Consider the following 14,098-nt stretch of genomic DNA (forward strand, 5'->3'; position numbering starts at 1 on the left):
CACCAGCGCCAGCCCCCACCACAATTCTGTGAGAGAGAGGTGGGGGAGACAGGAGTCAGGACCAGGGCAACACGGCTGCTGGGACCAGCCTGAGCATGCCAGGGAGGGAAACAGCATCCCCTCCAGCTGGCAGCACTGCTGGTGGGCACAAATCCTTTCCAAGTTCATCCCACACCCTCTCCGTTTTAGGGAAAAATCTTTCCTCCAGAGCCAGAGATGGAAGGTGCAGTACCTGGGGCTGACAGCAGAGGACAGTGGATGCACAAAATACAGGCACCAGGGAGTCACTCTTCTTGCTCGGAAATTAGCAGTTGGTGGCTGAATGGGACTGTGTGTCAGTGAACAGACCCAGTGCTGGTCCTGGCCCTGCACTTAGTCCATCGGAGCCAAGTTTCCGGGCACAGTCCTGCTGTGGCTGACCCAGAGCACAGCACCCCATGAACACACATTAATAGTAATTATTATAATAACAACTAACATCTATTGGCTGCAAACTATATTCTAGGCATTTCCGTTATCCATTTTCATATTTTCAACTCTCCTCTACAGCGAAAACTTTGACAGGCAATGAGGCATCGTGCCTGGAAGCGTGGACTCTATGCCTTCCTGCGGCAAACCTTATACCGAGTGCAGCCTGTGAGCCAGACAGAGGGCCCTGGAACAGAGCGAGGGGCTGTGAGGGGTGAGAGGAGGGGACAGACATGTGCACAGCTAATGTGACACCAGGAAAATAAAGTACCAACTGTAATCCAGGTTCGGGAACAGTGCTGTGGTTGTGCAGGGCCCCAGTCCCCACCCTGGTGCTCACCAGCGCTGTGAACTTGGGGCAGAGCACATCCCGGCCGCCCTTTGCTCGCCTATGAAGTGGAAGCATTGCGGGAGTGGTTGGGCCACTAGCTCTAATGTTCCTTCCCATTTAATGCTGGATGACTTGAAGGAGTCCACCTGGAGGGAACAGAAAACGCATGCCCATGGGAGGCGGCATTTCAGCAGGGCCACAAAGGAGGTGTGGCTGTCAGTGAATGGGAAGTGGGCATCTGAGGTTGAAAGTCACCTTTGCCAAGGTCCTGGGCTGTGAAGGAAGGCCTGCAGGAAGGAAGACTGGAGTGTGAGGCTGGGGAATGATGGGGCGGAGAAGGGGCCATGGGCCTTGAATGCCACCCTCATATGAGGCTTATCCTTGGAAGGTGGGCTTGCCCTCAACTCTCCTGTTTTGCACCTTCTTCAAGGCAATGGTGCTAAATGCTCCTGAGAAAACAGTCTTACAGAAACACGCATGCGCTTCAAAGAGCACCCTTCTTAATCCACTTAATCTGTCTCACAGCCGCCATCACTACTTGACAGTGTGTCATGCGTCTCTTTGCTGGTTGCTTAGTTTTACTCTCTAACGTAGAGACTGGGAGCTCTGTGAGGACAGGCTGTGTGCACCTGCTTGCTTGCTCCAGTCTTCCCAGGGCCGGAGCCGTGGCCCGCTCGCTAAAGCCTGGTGCAGTGAGCCACTGCTCCGCAGACATGACAGGCAGAGACTCACGAGGTGAACGTGCAGGCCTCCAACGTATAGTGGGAAGGAACTGGCCAGAAAAAGAGGAAGGCAGGGCCGGTGTAGGGGAACAGGACCGGGTGGTGGGTAGGCAGGAGAGTCAGGAGGAAAGGAAAAAGGAGTGATCGCTCTGGCAACAGGAGGTAGGCGGGGTGGGACACCGTGGGAGCTTTTGAGAAGGGAAACAGGAGGCCACTCTGAAGCTTGAACGCCTGACAGTCCTGGGTGACGGCTCCTTGATCTCAGCGGCCTGAGCCCCTTGGTGTCGGGGATGATAGCTCCTGTCTTGCAGGCCGTTGTGGATAGGTGCCTCAGTGCGCTGGAAACCCCAAGCCTGTCCGGAGGCGCATCAGTTTACAAGGAGCAGCTGTCACCCAATGCCTACCTGGCCAGGAGAAGACGGCAAAGATCCGTGTCAGGCCAGGGACCCTGAAGGAAGCAAGAGCTGGGCCAAGAAAAGTTGGACAGGGCAGCTCAGATGTCGACATCCCTGGCAACAGATTCGACAGCACACAGAATCCACTGGCATTGACCATTTATTGTGGGGGAAGCAGGACCTAGACATGACCCCAGTCAGAGGACAATGAGAGCCCCTTGGCTGTGAAGACGCAGAAAGGCACAGGTACGGAGGGGCTGACCCCTGGCCACAGGGAAGCATCCTGGGTATGTGTGTTATCTCTGCATTGGAGGCAGGGACCCATTGAAAGGTGATCGAGGAGGAGAGCTCACCAAGAGAGCTGACGGCTGGACCTCCTGCACCAGAGCACCGCCCGGCTGAGGACAACAGGAAGAGGGGGTGGGACTGGGATTGTGGTTACAGAAGAAGCGCTTTCCTGACTTGGGAAGGGGACCCAGGGGAGGAGATGAGGACAGCGGGAGGAAACGGATGGAGTCTGCAGCTCTGTGCTCACAGAGCCAGCCATCGCCTGTCCTTCATCTCGAGGCCTTTTTGGTTGCACAGCTGCCACCCGAGGTTTTAACAGGGAGAGCCTTGAACTCGCTTCCGCAGCTGCCTTTGGTTTTGACGTCCACCGCCGAGGCTTTGTAGCTGTAACCACTTGAGGTGCCAAAGCCCACGCTGAAGCCAGGCCCTCCTGCCCCGGGGCTGGTGTTGCTGATGACGGCTGCAACGGTCGAGAGAAGACCCAGCCCGGTCAGCCTCTTGGGGCATCCTGACTTCTCCCTTAGTTCTCCCTTGGGGTGGCTTCACATGACAACACATTCTCCATTGGCTATTTTTAGTTTAGTAAGAGATCTGCATCAGCACGAGTCATTTTTCATGTACTTGGTCCCACGTGTTTGATCTTTCCCTAACTCATCTGTGTCAATCTGTCAATATCGGGCTGTAAGCATTAGCAGGCTCTGTCAGCGAAGTTGCCCCCGGGCAGGGCCAGATGAAGAAAGGCACTTCACAGAGGCCTTCTGATGCTGCTGCTGAAGAATGGGCTGCTGGGAGTATCCCTGCCTCTCACAGTAGAGCACCTCCCCTGCACTGACTCCAGCTTTTCACTCTGGAGGAGGTTATTTCTGCCTTTTCATCATTCACCCTTTCAGGCGCCCCTCAATCCCTCTTACTGCAATCGGGTGCCTTTTCTATGGACTGGCCTCAACAAAAATAGCTTGGAGTCATTAGGCATCATTCTCACAACAGACCTTTGGATTATATCCTGTTGGGTGTCACTTGATCTTTCTATAGGTTACACTTTTATATTTCATGATATTATTTTCCTCCTTGGTTACTAAAGCCAGCCCTCTCTGTGTCCCTAAGGCTCCCCTGAACCCACTCTGTTATTCTGTTATTCTGACTTCTCTTTGGTGTCGTGGAATTAGAGAGACAGACTTCTGGTCGGGGACAAGAGTAGAACCAGCATCCTGCAGATACTCACAGATGCTCACGGAATTTGGATATTCACCAGACATCCTGAAGAGGGAGAAGAAAAGCAGATAAACCCTCCATAAACCATCACCCCATTGATCTAGGGAATCACCTCTGTGAATCAGCCTCTCTTCTCGGACGTACCACCTCCCACGCCAGCCCAGCCTCCTTTCTTCCCAAACACCCCAGGGGGACCTCTCAAGAAACCTCTCAAGAATATGGGCTACAAGGAGGCAGCTCTCCATCAAAGTGGCTTTGGGATTATCTGATACGTGGGATAATTGTGCCTCTGCTTCTGGCCAGTTATGTCATTGGTCTTAGACGATCAAGAGGAATGAGCTCACATCGTCACTGGGACTTAGGCTTTTTGAGAGTAACCTTGAACTTGGGTGACTCTTGGAGGCCATTTTGCCCTGTCCCCCCTTAAGAATGCATCATGAGGGGTTAGGAATGTTCTATTTACTAATTTCTCTAATTCCTCTCCTACCACCTTGGGATTTTTACAATCCAGTCCCTCTTGCAGTCTAACTTTGCTCTTTCTTACTGCACTATTTCAAGACCATTCTCTGTAAGATTTTATCTCAGTAGGACCTGAACAAAACCAAACTGTTTGCCTTCAACCTCCCTACTAAAGCACAGAGAGGACGCTCCAGACAATAGATACCCTCCGACCCTCACCGGCACTCCTCGCCCTCCAGCAGCTTGCGGTAGGTGGCGATCTCCACGTCCAGGGCCAGCTTGGTGCTCATCAGCTCCTGGTACTCCCGCAGCATCCGAGCCAGCTCCTCCTTGGACTGATGCAGGGCAGCCTCTAGCTCATCGAGCTTGGCCCGGGCGTCCTTCAGGGCACAGTCGCCCCTCTGCTCGGCGTCGGCGATGGCCATCTCCAGGTTGGAACACTGAGGAGCAAATGGATTCAGTGCTTTGGGTCAGAGCACAATGCTGAGAATCTGCTCAGAAGACCTCCCCTCATTAGGTCCTGACTGACAGTAAATGCTTTGAGGTCCTCCTGGTTTCTCCACCTTTGGACATCACTAGAGGTGAATTCTGCATGTGAAGGTGGAGTGTCCTTCCTCGGGAGAGAGGAGGGACGGAGGGACGGAGAAGGTGGCGACCTGGGAGCCTGGCCCCACCCTCCCTCCTGGTCTGTAACCTCGACTGTAAGATTCTAACGCCTACCATGCAAAGTTTCTGGGTCACTAGCTTTAATTCTGCCCCACAGTGTGAAGGTTGTCTTGGGAGATACAGTAAATTGTGGGGAAAAAAAAAACCTGGGGACCAATAAAGTGCCTATTAATAAAAGGTCTGTCCAATAAAGCTACCACATTGAGAATCTGGCCTCTAAAATCCCCAGAGGATCATGCCACCAGGCACAGCCTTAAAAGATACTTTTGCATAACTGACACGTTTTATAAGTTTACAAACATCGCTGTTAGGTGTTGCTTGCAGAAGGAAACTGCAGGTGGGGTGCAGCGATGCGTCCACCTGAAATCTGGGGAGAGGAAGGTGTTTCTAGAGTCTTTCAGTCTTGGGTGTGTGTTCTGGTCACTGGACTAAAGTTTTGGTGGGATCAAAGTATTGGCTTCTTTTTCCGGTGTGTCCCCTTCTTCTGAAGTCAAATCTGCTTCACCCCAAGGAGCGCAGCTGATCCCAAGGCCAGATGGAATTTTTGACTGTTATCCAGCCAATGCCACCCTCCTCTTCCAGGCAGGCCCCCAGCCGTGCAAGCACCCATAGTGGTTTGGGGAGTGGCTCACAGCCTCAGCAGAAACACCTAAAACCCAGCTTCCTAACCATCAAAAAGCAAGTTCCATCCTCAGGGCTGCGGGGATCTAAGTATTCAAGGCGGCGGCAGTAAGCTCTACGACCTGAATTCAGCCAACCTGTCCTCTGTCCTGCACTGACCCAGACCCTGCAGGTGAACCTGGGGGACTCCGGAAGCTTGGGTCTTGTGAGCCCCCAAGAGGAGCTGCCCTGGGGACCGAGCATCGAGAGTGACTCCCGCTGGCTCCCCCGCGGAGGACATCTCCCCTGACCTCCAAAGCACAGCGGCATTCTCATCGCAAAAAGTCGCTTGCTGGTCATAAGCTCACCCAGCCGTGACCATGTAGCATTTTAGCAGATACATATGGTGAAATACGGTGATTGGGTACCAAAGGTAGCTTCAAACATCTTGTGATTTTCTTTCACTTATGCAGAATTTGATTAAATAAAAACACCAGAGGTTCTTAATTAATCTGCTCTTATTTCTTTGCACTGCCTTGAGCCTACTGCACTGAGGAGGAAGGTGTGTGCGTATGTGTGTGTGGCACACAGAGAGGGAGTGGTACAGGGGAAGGGCAAGGAGATGGATGACTTGATTGCCCAGGAAGCTGAGACCCTAAATCCTTGCACCGGTCTCCACAAACTCTGGGAAACTCATGGGTTTGCTTGCTTCGGAATCACAGGTACGGCCCCAATAATGTGCTCCCGTGGGCGGCATGTGGTGTAGCGCCCCCACAGCACGACCACCAGGAAAGGCAAACCCAGAGCACAGCCCCTGGGCCACGTCTAGCCTGAGAGGCTCTTCCTTCCCAGCTTTTTCCTAAAATCCACCCTGGTGTAACCCCACCTGCTCGAGGAGGCCCCACTCCAGTCCTCACTCAGCCAGAGCCCCCTGGAGCCCTACAGCACTCACGGCACGAGCTGTCCAGAGAAGGGGGCTTCATCCTTCCTTAGGAGTCCCGACTGCTCCCTCGTCCCGAATTGTAAACTCCCGAAGGAGGACCTTTGTCTGCCTTTTCTCCATAGTTGGTCTCATACTGATTGGTGCTCAACAAACCCTAGGAGTGAACTCATTTCATCCAACCCACCTGCTTCTTCACGTTCCCGATCTCCGAGCGGAGCCTCTGGATCAGCCGGTTGAGATCTGAGATCTCAGCCTTGGTGAGTTTGAGGTCATCCCCATGCTGGCCGGCCGTGACCTGCAGCTCCTGGATCTGAGGTTGGGGGGTCAGAGACGAGGAGCACAGGACGGTTGAGAATTCACCCACTAAGGGTTTTCCAGGAGGGGGAGGGGGACCGCATGCAGTTCTCTTTATCCAAGCTGCGCAGGCGCAAGAGAAGGGGGGGGAAGACAGCCCTTTCCTTCTGGGTAGGCAGGCCCTGCCCCAGGTCAACAGGTACCCCAATTGTCAAATGTGCGAGCCTAGGTGGAGTTTGAATTTCCTGTCCTCACTTCAACAAAACTGGAAACAGAAGAAAAGCTGAGATAGATGGATTAGCCACAAAAACAGCACCAGAATCTTATCAGGGTTGTGGCTTATGTGGCCTCAGCTGTCATCAAGGGCCATGGCAGGGGAAGGGCTAAACCCCTATATGTCCCCAACACATGCCAAGACTATGGTTGATCTCTCAGGATCACAGGAAGGCATTTCCACAAGGCCCAGCTCCAAGAGGAAGGAAGTCCCTGCCCAGCCGAAAGTGCACGCACACACAGAAGCACCTGCATGTGAGCATGCACACACGACAGCAGGGGGCAGCTGTGGTCACTGGGCCTCGGCACACCTGGCACTCGGCCCACCTTGGTCTGGTACAGCGCCTCGGCCTCGGCCTTGCTCTTCAGGGCGATCTCCTCGTACTGGGCGCGGACCTCAGTGATGATGCTGTCCAGGTCCAGGTCCCGGTTGTTGTCCATGGACAGGACAACAGATGTGTCGCTGATGTGGGACTGGATCTGAGCGATCTCCTGGGGGACAGTTAGGGGAGTAGAGCCAGTTAAAGGGTTCTCATGAGGGGGGATCTTCTCTGGATCCTCCCTGGCAAATCCACTCCCACCTCCCCGCCCCTTCCTGCCCTTCCTTGGCATTTGAACTCTGCCTTCAGCAGATCCTTGGAGTGCCAGTGCCCACGGGTTTGAGATGAATGCATGCAGCTCCCGGCCCTAGCGTGGGACCGCCCTCTCCATTGTGCACTCAGGGCTGCTCCCACCCTAGTCCACTCCCTCTGCAGCAATGGCCACCCTTCACCTGTGGAATCAGTCTGAACTCCTTACGTGGCACTCAGCATCCTCTACGAAGTCGCCAACAACCTCCCCTTCTCCGGGCCTCTCATGCTTCAGCGCAGCTCTGGCCTCCAGATCTCCCCTTGCTCTGCTCCTTCAGGCCAGGGCATCGTGCCCTTCCCAGCACCTCGGACACCTTGCACAGCTTTCTCCAGGACCCTTCTCTGACAGCTCGGGCAGAACTCACCATTCCTTCCACTGCTCTCCTAAAGCTCCCTACATGCTGTTTCCCTGCCAGGCTGCGGATTTCTGGAGACAGGAATCGTTTCTTCTCCATCACATTCTCCTCTGAGCCTACCCCACTGCTCAGCACATAGTAGGGACTCAGCAAATGGCAGCTGCACTGAGTCCAAAGGTCCCTCTGCCAACCTTTGGTCCACACAACCGTCCAAGCCAAGGGCCAGAAGCTACTTATAAGAGGAGCAGGGCACCCCAGAGAGGTCAGGGATGTCCTTACCCCTTCATAGAGGCACTTGAAGAATTTGATCTCCTCTGTCAAGGCATCCACCTTGGCCTGGAGCTCAGCCTTGTTCATGTAGGCTGCGTCCACGTCCTGGGGAAGACAGAGAGGGGCCAGCTGCCTCCCTGTATCCTCCCTCCTGCCACCAGGAGCCCTAGGTTCCCTGCTCTCTCCACTCCCCCACCCCATGCTTCAATGGGAGGCCCAATCCCTGAGAGCAAAACCAACCAATGAGCAGGGCAATGGCTGCACCAGAAGTATGGCCAGTGCCTGGGTCTGGAAGGATCTGGGAGCAGCTCCATCCCAGGGAAGGGACTTGGAGAAGAGTGGGCAATTACAATTCTAGTCGCCCCTGCCCAAGGGACTAAGTGACCCATAAGGTCCCTTCCCTCAGCCGACGAACAGCACTGTCCTGGGCACTGAGGTAGCTTCTGGCTTCTTCCAGCCCTTCCTGCTCCACTCTTACCTTCTTGAGCACCACAAACTCGTTCTCAGCAGCTGTGCGTCTGTTAATCTCCACCTCGTACCTGTGTGGGGTGAGAGAAAGGAGACAGCATTGCCACTGGGATAGTTCCATTCTGCAGACACTGCCTGAGCAGTCAGTGAACGCCTCTGTGCCCACAGCTGTGGGGCAGTGGTCTACAAATGGGGCACGCAGAGCCTTCCTAAAGGGGATGGGAAGAACAGGCTTCAGGGAATCAATGTCCAGCTCCTTTGTTGACAGGCAGCCTACCCTGAAATGTATCTGCCTGGGCCTCACCATGTGCCTTAGCCCAGGGGGCAAAACCTCCCAGGCACCAAACAGAACACTATCCCCACCTTCAAGCTGTACGTTCTACCTGTTTCTGACAGAGTTCTGTGCCAGGTAAAGCAAGGTCTTAGAAATACATTCAGACAGAAGGGAATGGGACGGTCTCAATACACAGATATTCTAGCTTGGGAAGAGGTAAGAGTATTGATCATTGCCCTTAAAGACCTCACTATTCCATCCCTCACTATTGTGAAAAAGCATATTACAGGACATTTGTGAGAACAAATGGAAGAGAGCATTGGAAAGAAATAAGTCATGCTAGAAAAGAGCTTTTTGCGTGTACTTTAACATGAGCGATTCTTTCCAGCTTTTACTCCTTCCTAAGGCACTGGTTGCCAAGAAAGAAAGAAAAAATTTGTTGAATGGTTGAAGTAGTACAGTTTCATGAAGTGGGTTATTTCAAATGCGACTGGAATGAAAACGAATGTATGCATGTGTATGCATGTATATGCATGACTAGGACACTGTGCTGTACACCAGAAATTGACACATTGCAACTGACTATACTTCAATTTAAAAAATAAATAAATAAAATAAAATGTGACTGGAACATTTTCTGAGACTGTCAGATTTTTCTAGGTTCCCTGGATAAAACACTCAGAACATAGTTTACAGGATTTATCTCAGGCGCTTTGTGTGTTATTCAAAAGATAATTGAAAACTTTTTATCAAATTATACTAGGAAATAGTTGTTTCTATTACAGTCACTCTTTATCTCATATTATCTTACATTATCACATTATCTTACTTTATCATATTATATTCCTCCTATTAACAGAAATAAAAGTATATATGCTACTTGCAGACCAATTAGCTTTTAACAATTTATATCTTTCTATTTCATAAAATACGTAGAAAAAGTTTGATCATGATGGCTCTCAAAATTAATGACCTTCATATGCTATAAATAACTTTCCATTATTTACTTCTAGAAACCAAATATCAGAGTTCAGTACACACATACAGCATTTACAAAGAAAAGCAATGCATTTTTATTACTATCAACTTTATAAATAGCTTCTAATTTTAAAAATACATTACAAAGCTAATTAAAAGTTAAACCCTGACAAAGTACATATTGATTTATCTTGTTTTAGAACATAAGTAGATGTATTAATTATATTAAGTCTCCATCACTTTAATCTTTAATGTTTTCAATAACCTACTGTACAAGAGGTCATCCTAAGTTTATTGCTGATGGATTTTAAAATAGTCCCGAGAAGTACATGTTTATATTTTTCTTTGTATTTAGAAGTGAAGCCAAACTTTTTCTGATAGAAAGCAGCTCTTAACCTCTCTGGTTTGACAATGAAAGCTGGCTTTTTCAATTAAGCAAATGTTTTCTATAAATTGAATGAGCTAAGGTTTTGGAAACTGTGTTTGAGTGCGTACACACAAGTAAAAAGTGGGGGCTCTCTGGAGGTGTTCTTTAAGCCTGTCCCCACAATCTGTGTGCTTTCAGAGCTCTGGGCCCATGTCTCCTCCTCCCTCAGGCTTTCCATGTAGGGCTCAGGCCAGAGTCCAGGTTTGAGGGGACTTCAGCATAGGGCTGGACAAGCCGATTGAGCGTGGACCAAGACAAAGAGCTCAGTTCTGACCATCTCTACTCCCTCGTGGAAGAAGTCATCTGTCCCTAGAAATCCTGGCACCTGGAAGCAAACCCCCAAAATAGCAGATCACACTGAGCCTAGATGCACCACTCGCACCTCATTGGCTTAACTTGGAGGGAGAAACCATCTCTAGTTCCAAGTATAACCTCAATTGTTCTCTTTAACGGTGGGATTCAGCAGCACAGATATGCCTCATCGTGAAAAAAAAAGTTTTACAAACTCGTTTTTGCTTAGCTTGAAGATTTGTTCTAGGATTGGAAGGATGTCTCACATTCCAGGAATTCCCATGGAACACCTCATTCAAGGAGAGGTGTAAAGCCATTTGGGTTACCCATCTGGTTTTGAGACAATTCTCTTCCCCTCCATTCCTCCATTTACAATGTTAAAAATTGAGCACATTTCCTAGGCAACTTGGAGCACCATTTTGGGTAGATCTTTTCTCTTCCTAAGTCTCATTCTGTCCATATCTCTCTCCCTCCCCTACAGGAAAGGAAGTGGCAATGGTATCAGCAAAAGATCCAAGAAGGCAAAAATTCTGGCTCCAAATCATAACCTCATCTGTACTCAAGACCCCCCAGTGGTGTTTCTCTGCCTCCCCGCTCACCTCTTCTTGTAGTCCTCCACCACGTCCCGCACGCTCCTCAGCTCCGAGTCCAGCCTCACCCTGTCCCCGGACAGCACCTCCAGCTGCTTCCGCAGGTTGCTGGTGTAGCCCTCAAAGACGTGCTCCAGGTGGTTCTTACAGTTGTTCAGGTCCAGCTGCTGCAGCAGCTCCCACTTGGTTTCCAGTACCTGGTTCTGCTGCTCCAGGAACCGCACCTGGAACCCAAAGGCGATCATAGCCCCAAATCCCCTCCTCCAATGCTGTTTCCTCTCAAGGGTGGGGACAGGGCCCCAGAAATCTGATGCCGTTGTCCTGGAGTGAAGGGCGGGAAAGAGCAAGGTTCATCAGAGTGGATTCAGCCAGGGGGACGTGCCCATCTTGTCTATAAGACAAGAAATAAGACCCAGTCTAAAAGGTGGACTTAGGCAATGCTATCATCCACTACCATGACTTAACATGTGATTGAGGCAGCTTCTTTTACTATTAATGCTGGTGGTTTCAGAGTGAAGGGAAAGGAGAAGCAAGGAAGCAGGGCCTGGGGAATGGCACGGGAAAGTCACTTTGGTGGTGAGTATGTTCTCTCTTACAGCCTAATTAGCTCTCAGTTTGTTTCTTTGGTTTCTGAAGCAGATTATCACATCTTTTATCAGTTTCCTTTATACTTGATTGAAGGTTTCACATTTTTGTCCTGAATAACTCTCAGCCCTCTGCTACTTACCAGCATCCCTCTTCTCGCCAATCTCTTTGGCTATGTTTTTTCCACTCCCGCCATCTCTCCACCAACCCTCTTACTTCCTTTTCCCAAGCATAGGCATGAGGGACACAGGCTACTGCTGCCTGTTCTAGTGACCGGGCACATTGCTTGGCCTCTCTCTGCCTCGGTTTCTTCACTGCAAGGCAGAATGATAATTGAATCACAGGTGGTGCATTGATGAATGAGAACCACTTGGGACTCACCCAGGCACTGACGGATGTCAGTTGCCGTTAGTGTATTACATCCTCTATCACTAGACCTTCCCTGGCAGAGACAAGAAGCCCAGTCTTTGTCTCCTCCCATTCGTTGGGTCACTGAGTCTGAATCTCCAGAGCCATCTTCCCTGTTACCTCAAGTTCTGGGCACACGCACACCTACATCACACACACATGTAATTTGACAGGCCCTCCTTCCAAGTCTTCTCCCCTCAGCACCCCCTTCAATGTTCTGGCCCTTTCCTCTCACCTCCACTAGAAGCCTCCCCGGCTAACATCCTTATCCCACTTCCTATCTTCCAAGTCTTCCCCAGCCACCAAGCATCATGTCCTGGGACACCCTCTGTCCTGGATGTGTGTCCCTATCTCTCTGTCTCATATGGAGACCCTCAGATGGCCCATTCCACCATTTCCTGCCCCTGAAACATCCCTCTCCCTTCCCGGGGTCCGCTCCTGCAAAGAAGGAACAAAGCTCCCCTTTACAGGGAGGGTGTGCCAGGCACAGTTCTAAACACCTTAGAAACATCTGGTTTGTCCTTATGACAACCCTGTGGGGTTAGAGCCACCCATTTTACAGAAAAGGAAAGGGAAGCTCAGAGAGGTTATCTAACTCACCCAAGTTCCCACACCCCGGTCAGTGGCAGAGGGAGACCCCATGTACACTGGTCACCAATGCAGGGACAAGCAGCGGCTCCAGGACCCACCTTGTCGATGAAGGAGGCAAACTTGTTGTTCAGCGCCTTGATCTGCTCCCGCTCCAGCGCGCGCACCTTTTGGATCTCAGGGTCCAGCTCCACATTGAGCGGGGCCAGGAGGCTCTTGTTGACGGTGACTTGAGGGATGCCGCTGGGCGGGCACACGGATGGACACGCGGGCCCCAGCCCGGTGCTGCCAAAGACGGTGCCCACGAGGCCGCCCAGACGGCCGTGTCCCCTGGCCGCGGCGCAGGCACCCAGCGCAGAGCCGCCCCGCCCGGCAGCGGTGCTCAGGGCCAGGCGCCGGCAGCTCCCCGGGCTGAAGAGGCTCCGGCTGCCAAAGGTGGCCGTGCCCTTGACGCCAGGCCGGAAGGAAGCAGAGCTGCTGCTGACCCGGCCCAAGATGACGGCGGAGCAGCCGCTGAAAGCCAGGCGCTCTCCGCCCTGGTAAAGATGCAGCTGGCGGCTCATGGCTGGGAGGTCGCGGACTGATGGGCGGCGCGGGAGACAGGCGAGGGCGCAGAGAGCGGCTGGGCTGTCGGTCCACGCTCGCCCCTTAAATAGCTGGAGCGCGGGGCCTGGCGGGAGTCAGCCTAATTTGTAGGTGGGGAACACCTTTTAGGCCACATGGGCCCTCTTGGATTCTTCATTGAGGAAATTACCATCTCCTCTCTGAGATTTTTGTCTCTTCCACCCTGAACTTCCCATGAATCCCCTATAAAATGGCCCAGAACCCTGCATTTGCTTTGCTTACCTCCTGCATCATGGTAATTTGACTACCTTATCTCCCCTTGCTGCCCTGCAATTACGGGGATGATCACTGCCCAGATCTCTGGTGGAAGCTCTCAGTAGGTCTGGCCTCTCTGGGTATGTGTGTTTGCGGGGTGGGGGTGAGGTGGTAACAGGGGAGTGGATGCCCAGGCTGGCTCTGCTTCAGGACATGAACACAGTCAAGAATATTCCAGAGAAACTTTCTTAGCCTGTCCGCTGCTGCTTCTCCAGGCCTCTGGATGAAGATGTCTCTGTCCTGAGTGCTGGAAGGAAGTTCTGAGGGTAAAGACTTCCAGCCCATCTGCAGTGACTTCTCATTCTGTTGGGGGAGGCGGGACCCAGAGACAGATAAGGCCAGTGAGATTTCTGGTCACAAGTGCTGGGGGGTGATTTGGGGCCAGAGCTGAAAGCTTTCTCCAGAGAAGCATTTCTGGAACCAGAGTTGGGGAGATACTAGCTAGCATACAGGGAGGAGGGCGGCCTGGGAAGATGGCACAGGAAAAGCTTTGGGACAGTGGTCTTTCCTGAGGTTTTAAGATTGGATTTTTTTCCTTTTCTTTTTTCTTTTGGTTTCGGTTTTATATTTTGTCCAGTTTTTTCCTAAAAGCAGAGGAGGGTCATTCATCCAATCAAGGAACGTCTGGTCAAGACATTTGCTGCCCTGGCATCTCTGATTCTGGATCCAAATGTGACGGGTTGTCAGGAACGCATTAAGAAAAG

The 14,098-nt window shown here is 51.7% G+C and overlaps 1 protein-coding gene across 1 annotated transcript; it reads right to left on the reverse strand.

The window, feature by feature from the left end:
• Positions 1-2,067: 2,067 nt before the first annotated feature.
• Positions 2,068-13,083, reverse strand: LOC105094605 (keratin, type II cytoskeletal 72). The gene is made up of 9 exons (XM_031462502.2): positions 12,617-13,083; positions 10,944-11,158; positions 8,385-8,445; positions 7,916-8,011; positions 6,979-7,143; positions 6,269-6,394; positions 4,095-4,315; positions 3,427-3,461; positions 2,068-2,664 (listed from the first exon to the last, which is right to left on the reverse strand). Exons 1-9 carry the CDS (start codon positions 13,076-13,078, stop codon positions 2,474-2,476), a joined length of 1,572 nt encoding a protein of 523 aa, XP_031318362.1. The 5' UTR covers positions 13,079-13,083; the 3' UTR covers positions 2,068-2,473.
• Between the last annotated feature and the right edge of the window lie 1,015 nt (positions 13,084-14,098).

This window comes from Camelus dromedarius, chromosome 11 (genome assembly GCF_036321535.1).
Source record: "Camelus dromedarius isolate mCamDro1 chromosome 11, mCamDro1.pat, whole genome shotgun sequence".
NCBI classification, from domain to species: domain Eukaryota; kingdom Metazoa; phylum Chordata; class Mammalia; order Artiodactyla; family Camelidae; genus Camelus; species Camelus dromedarius.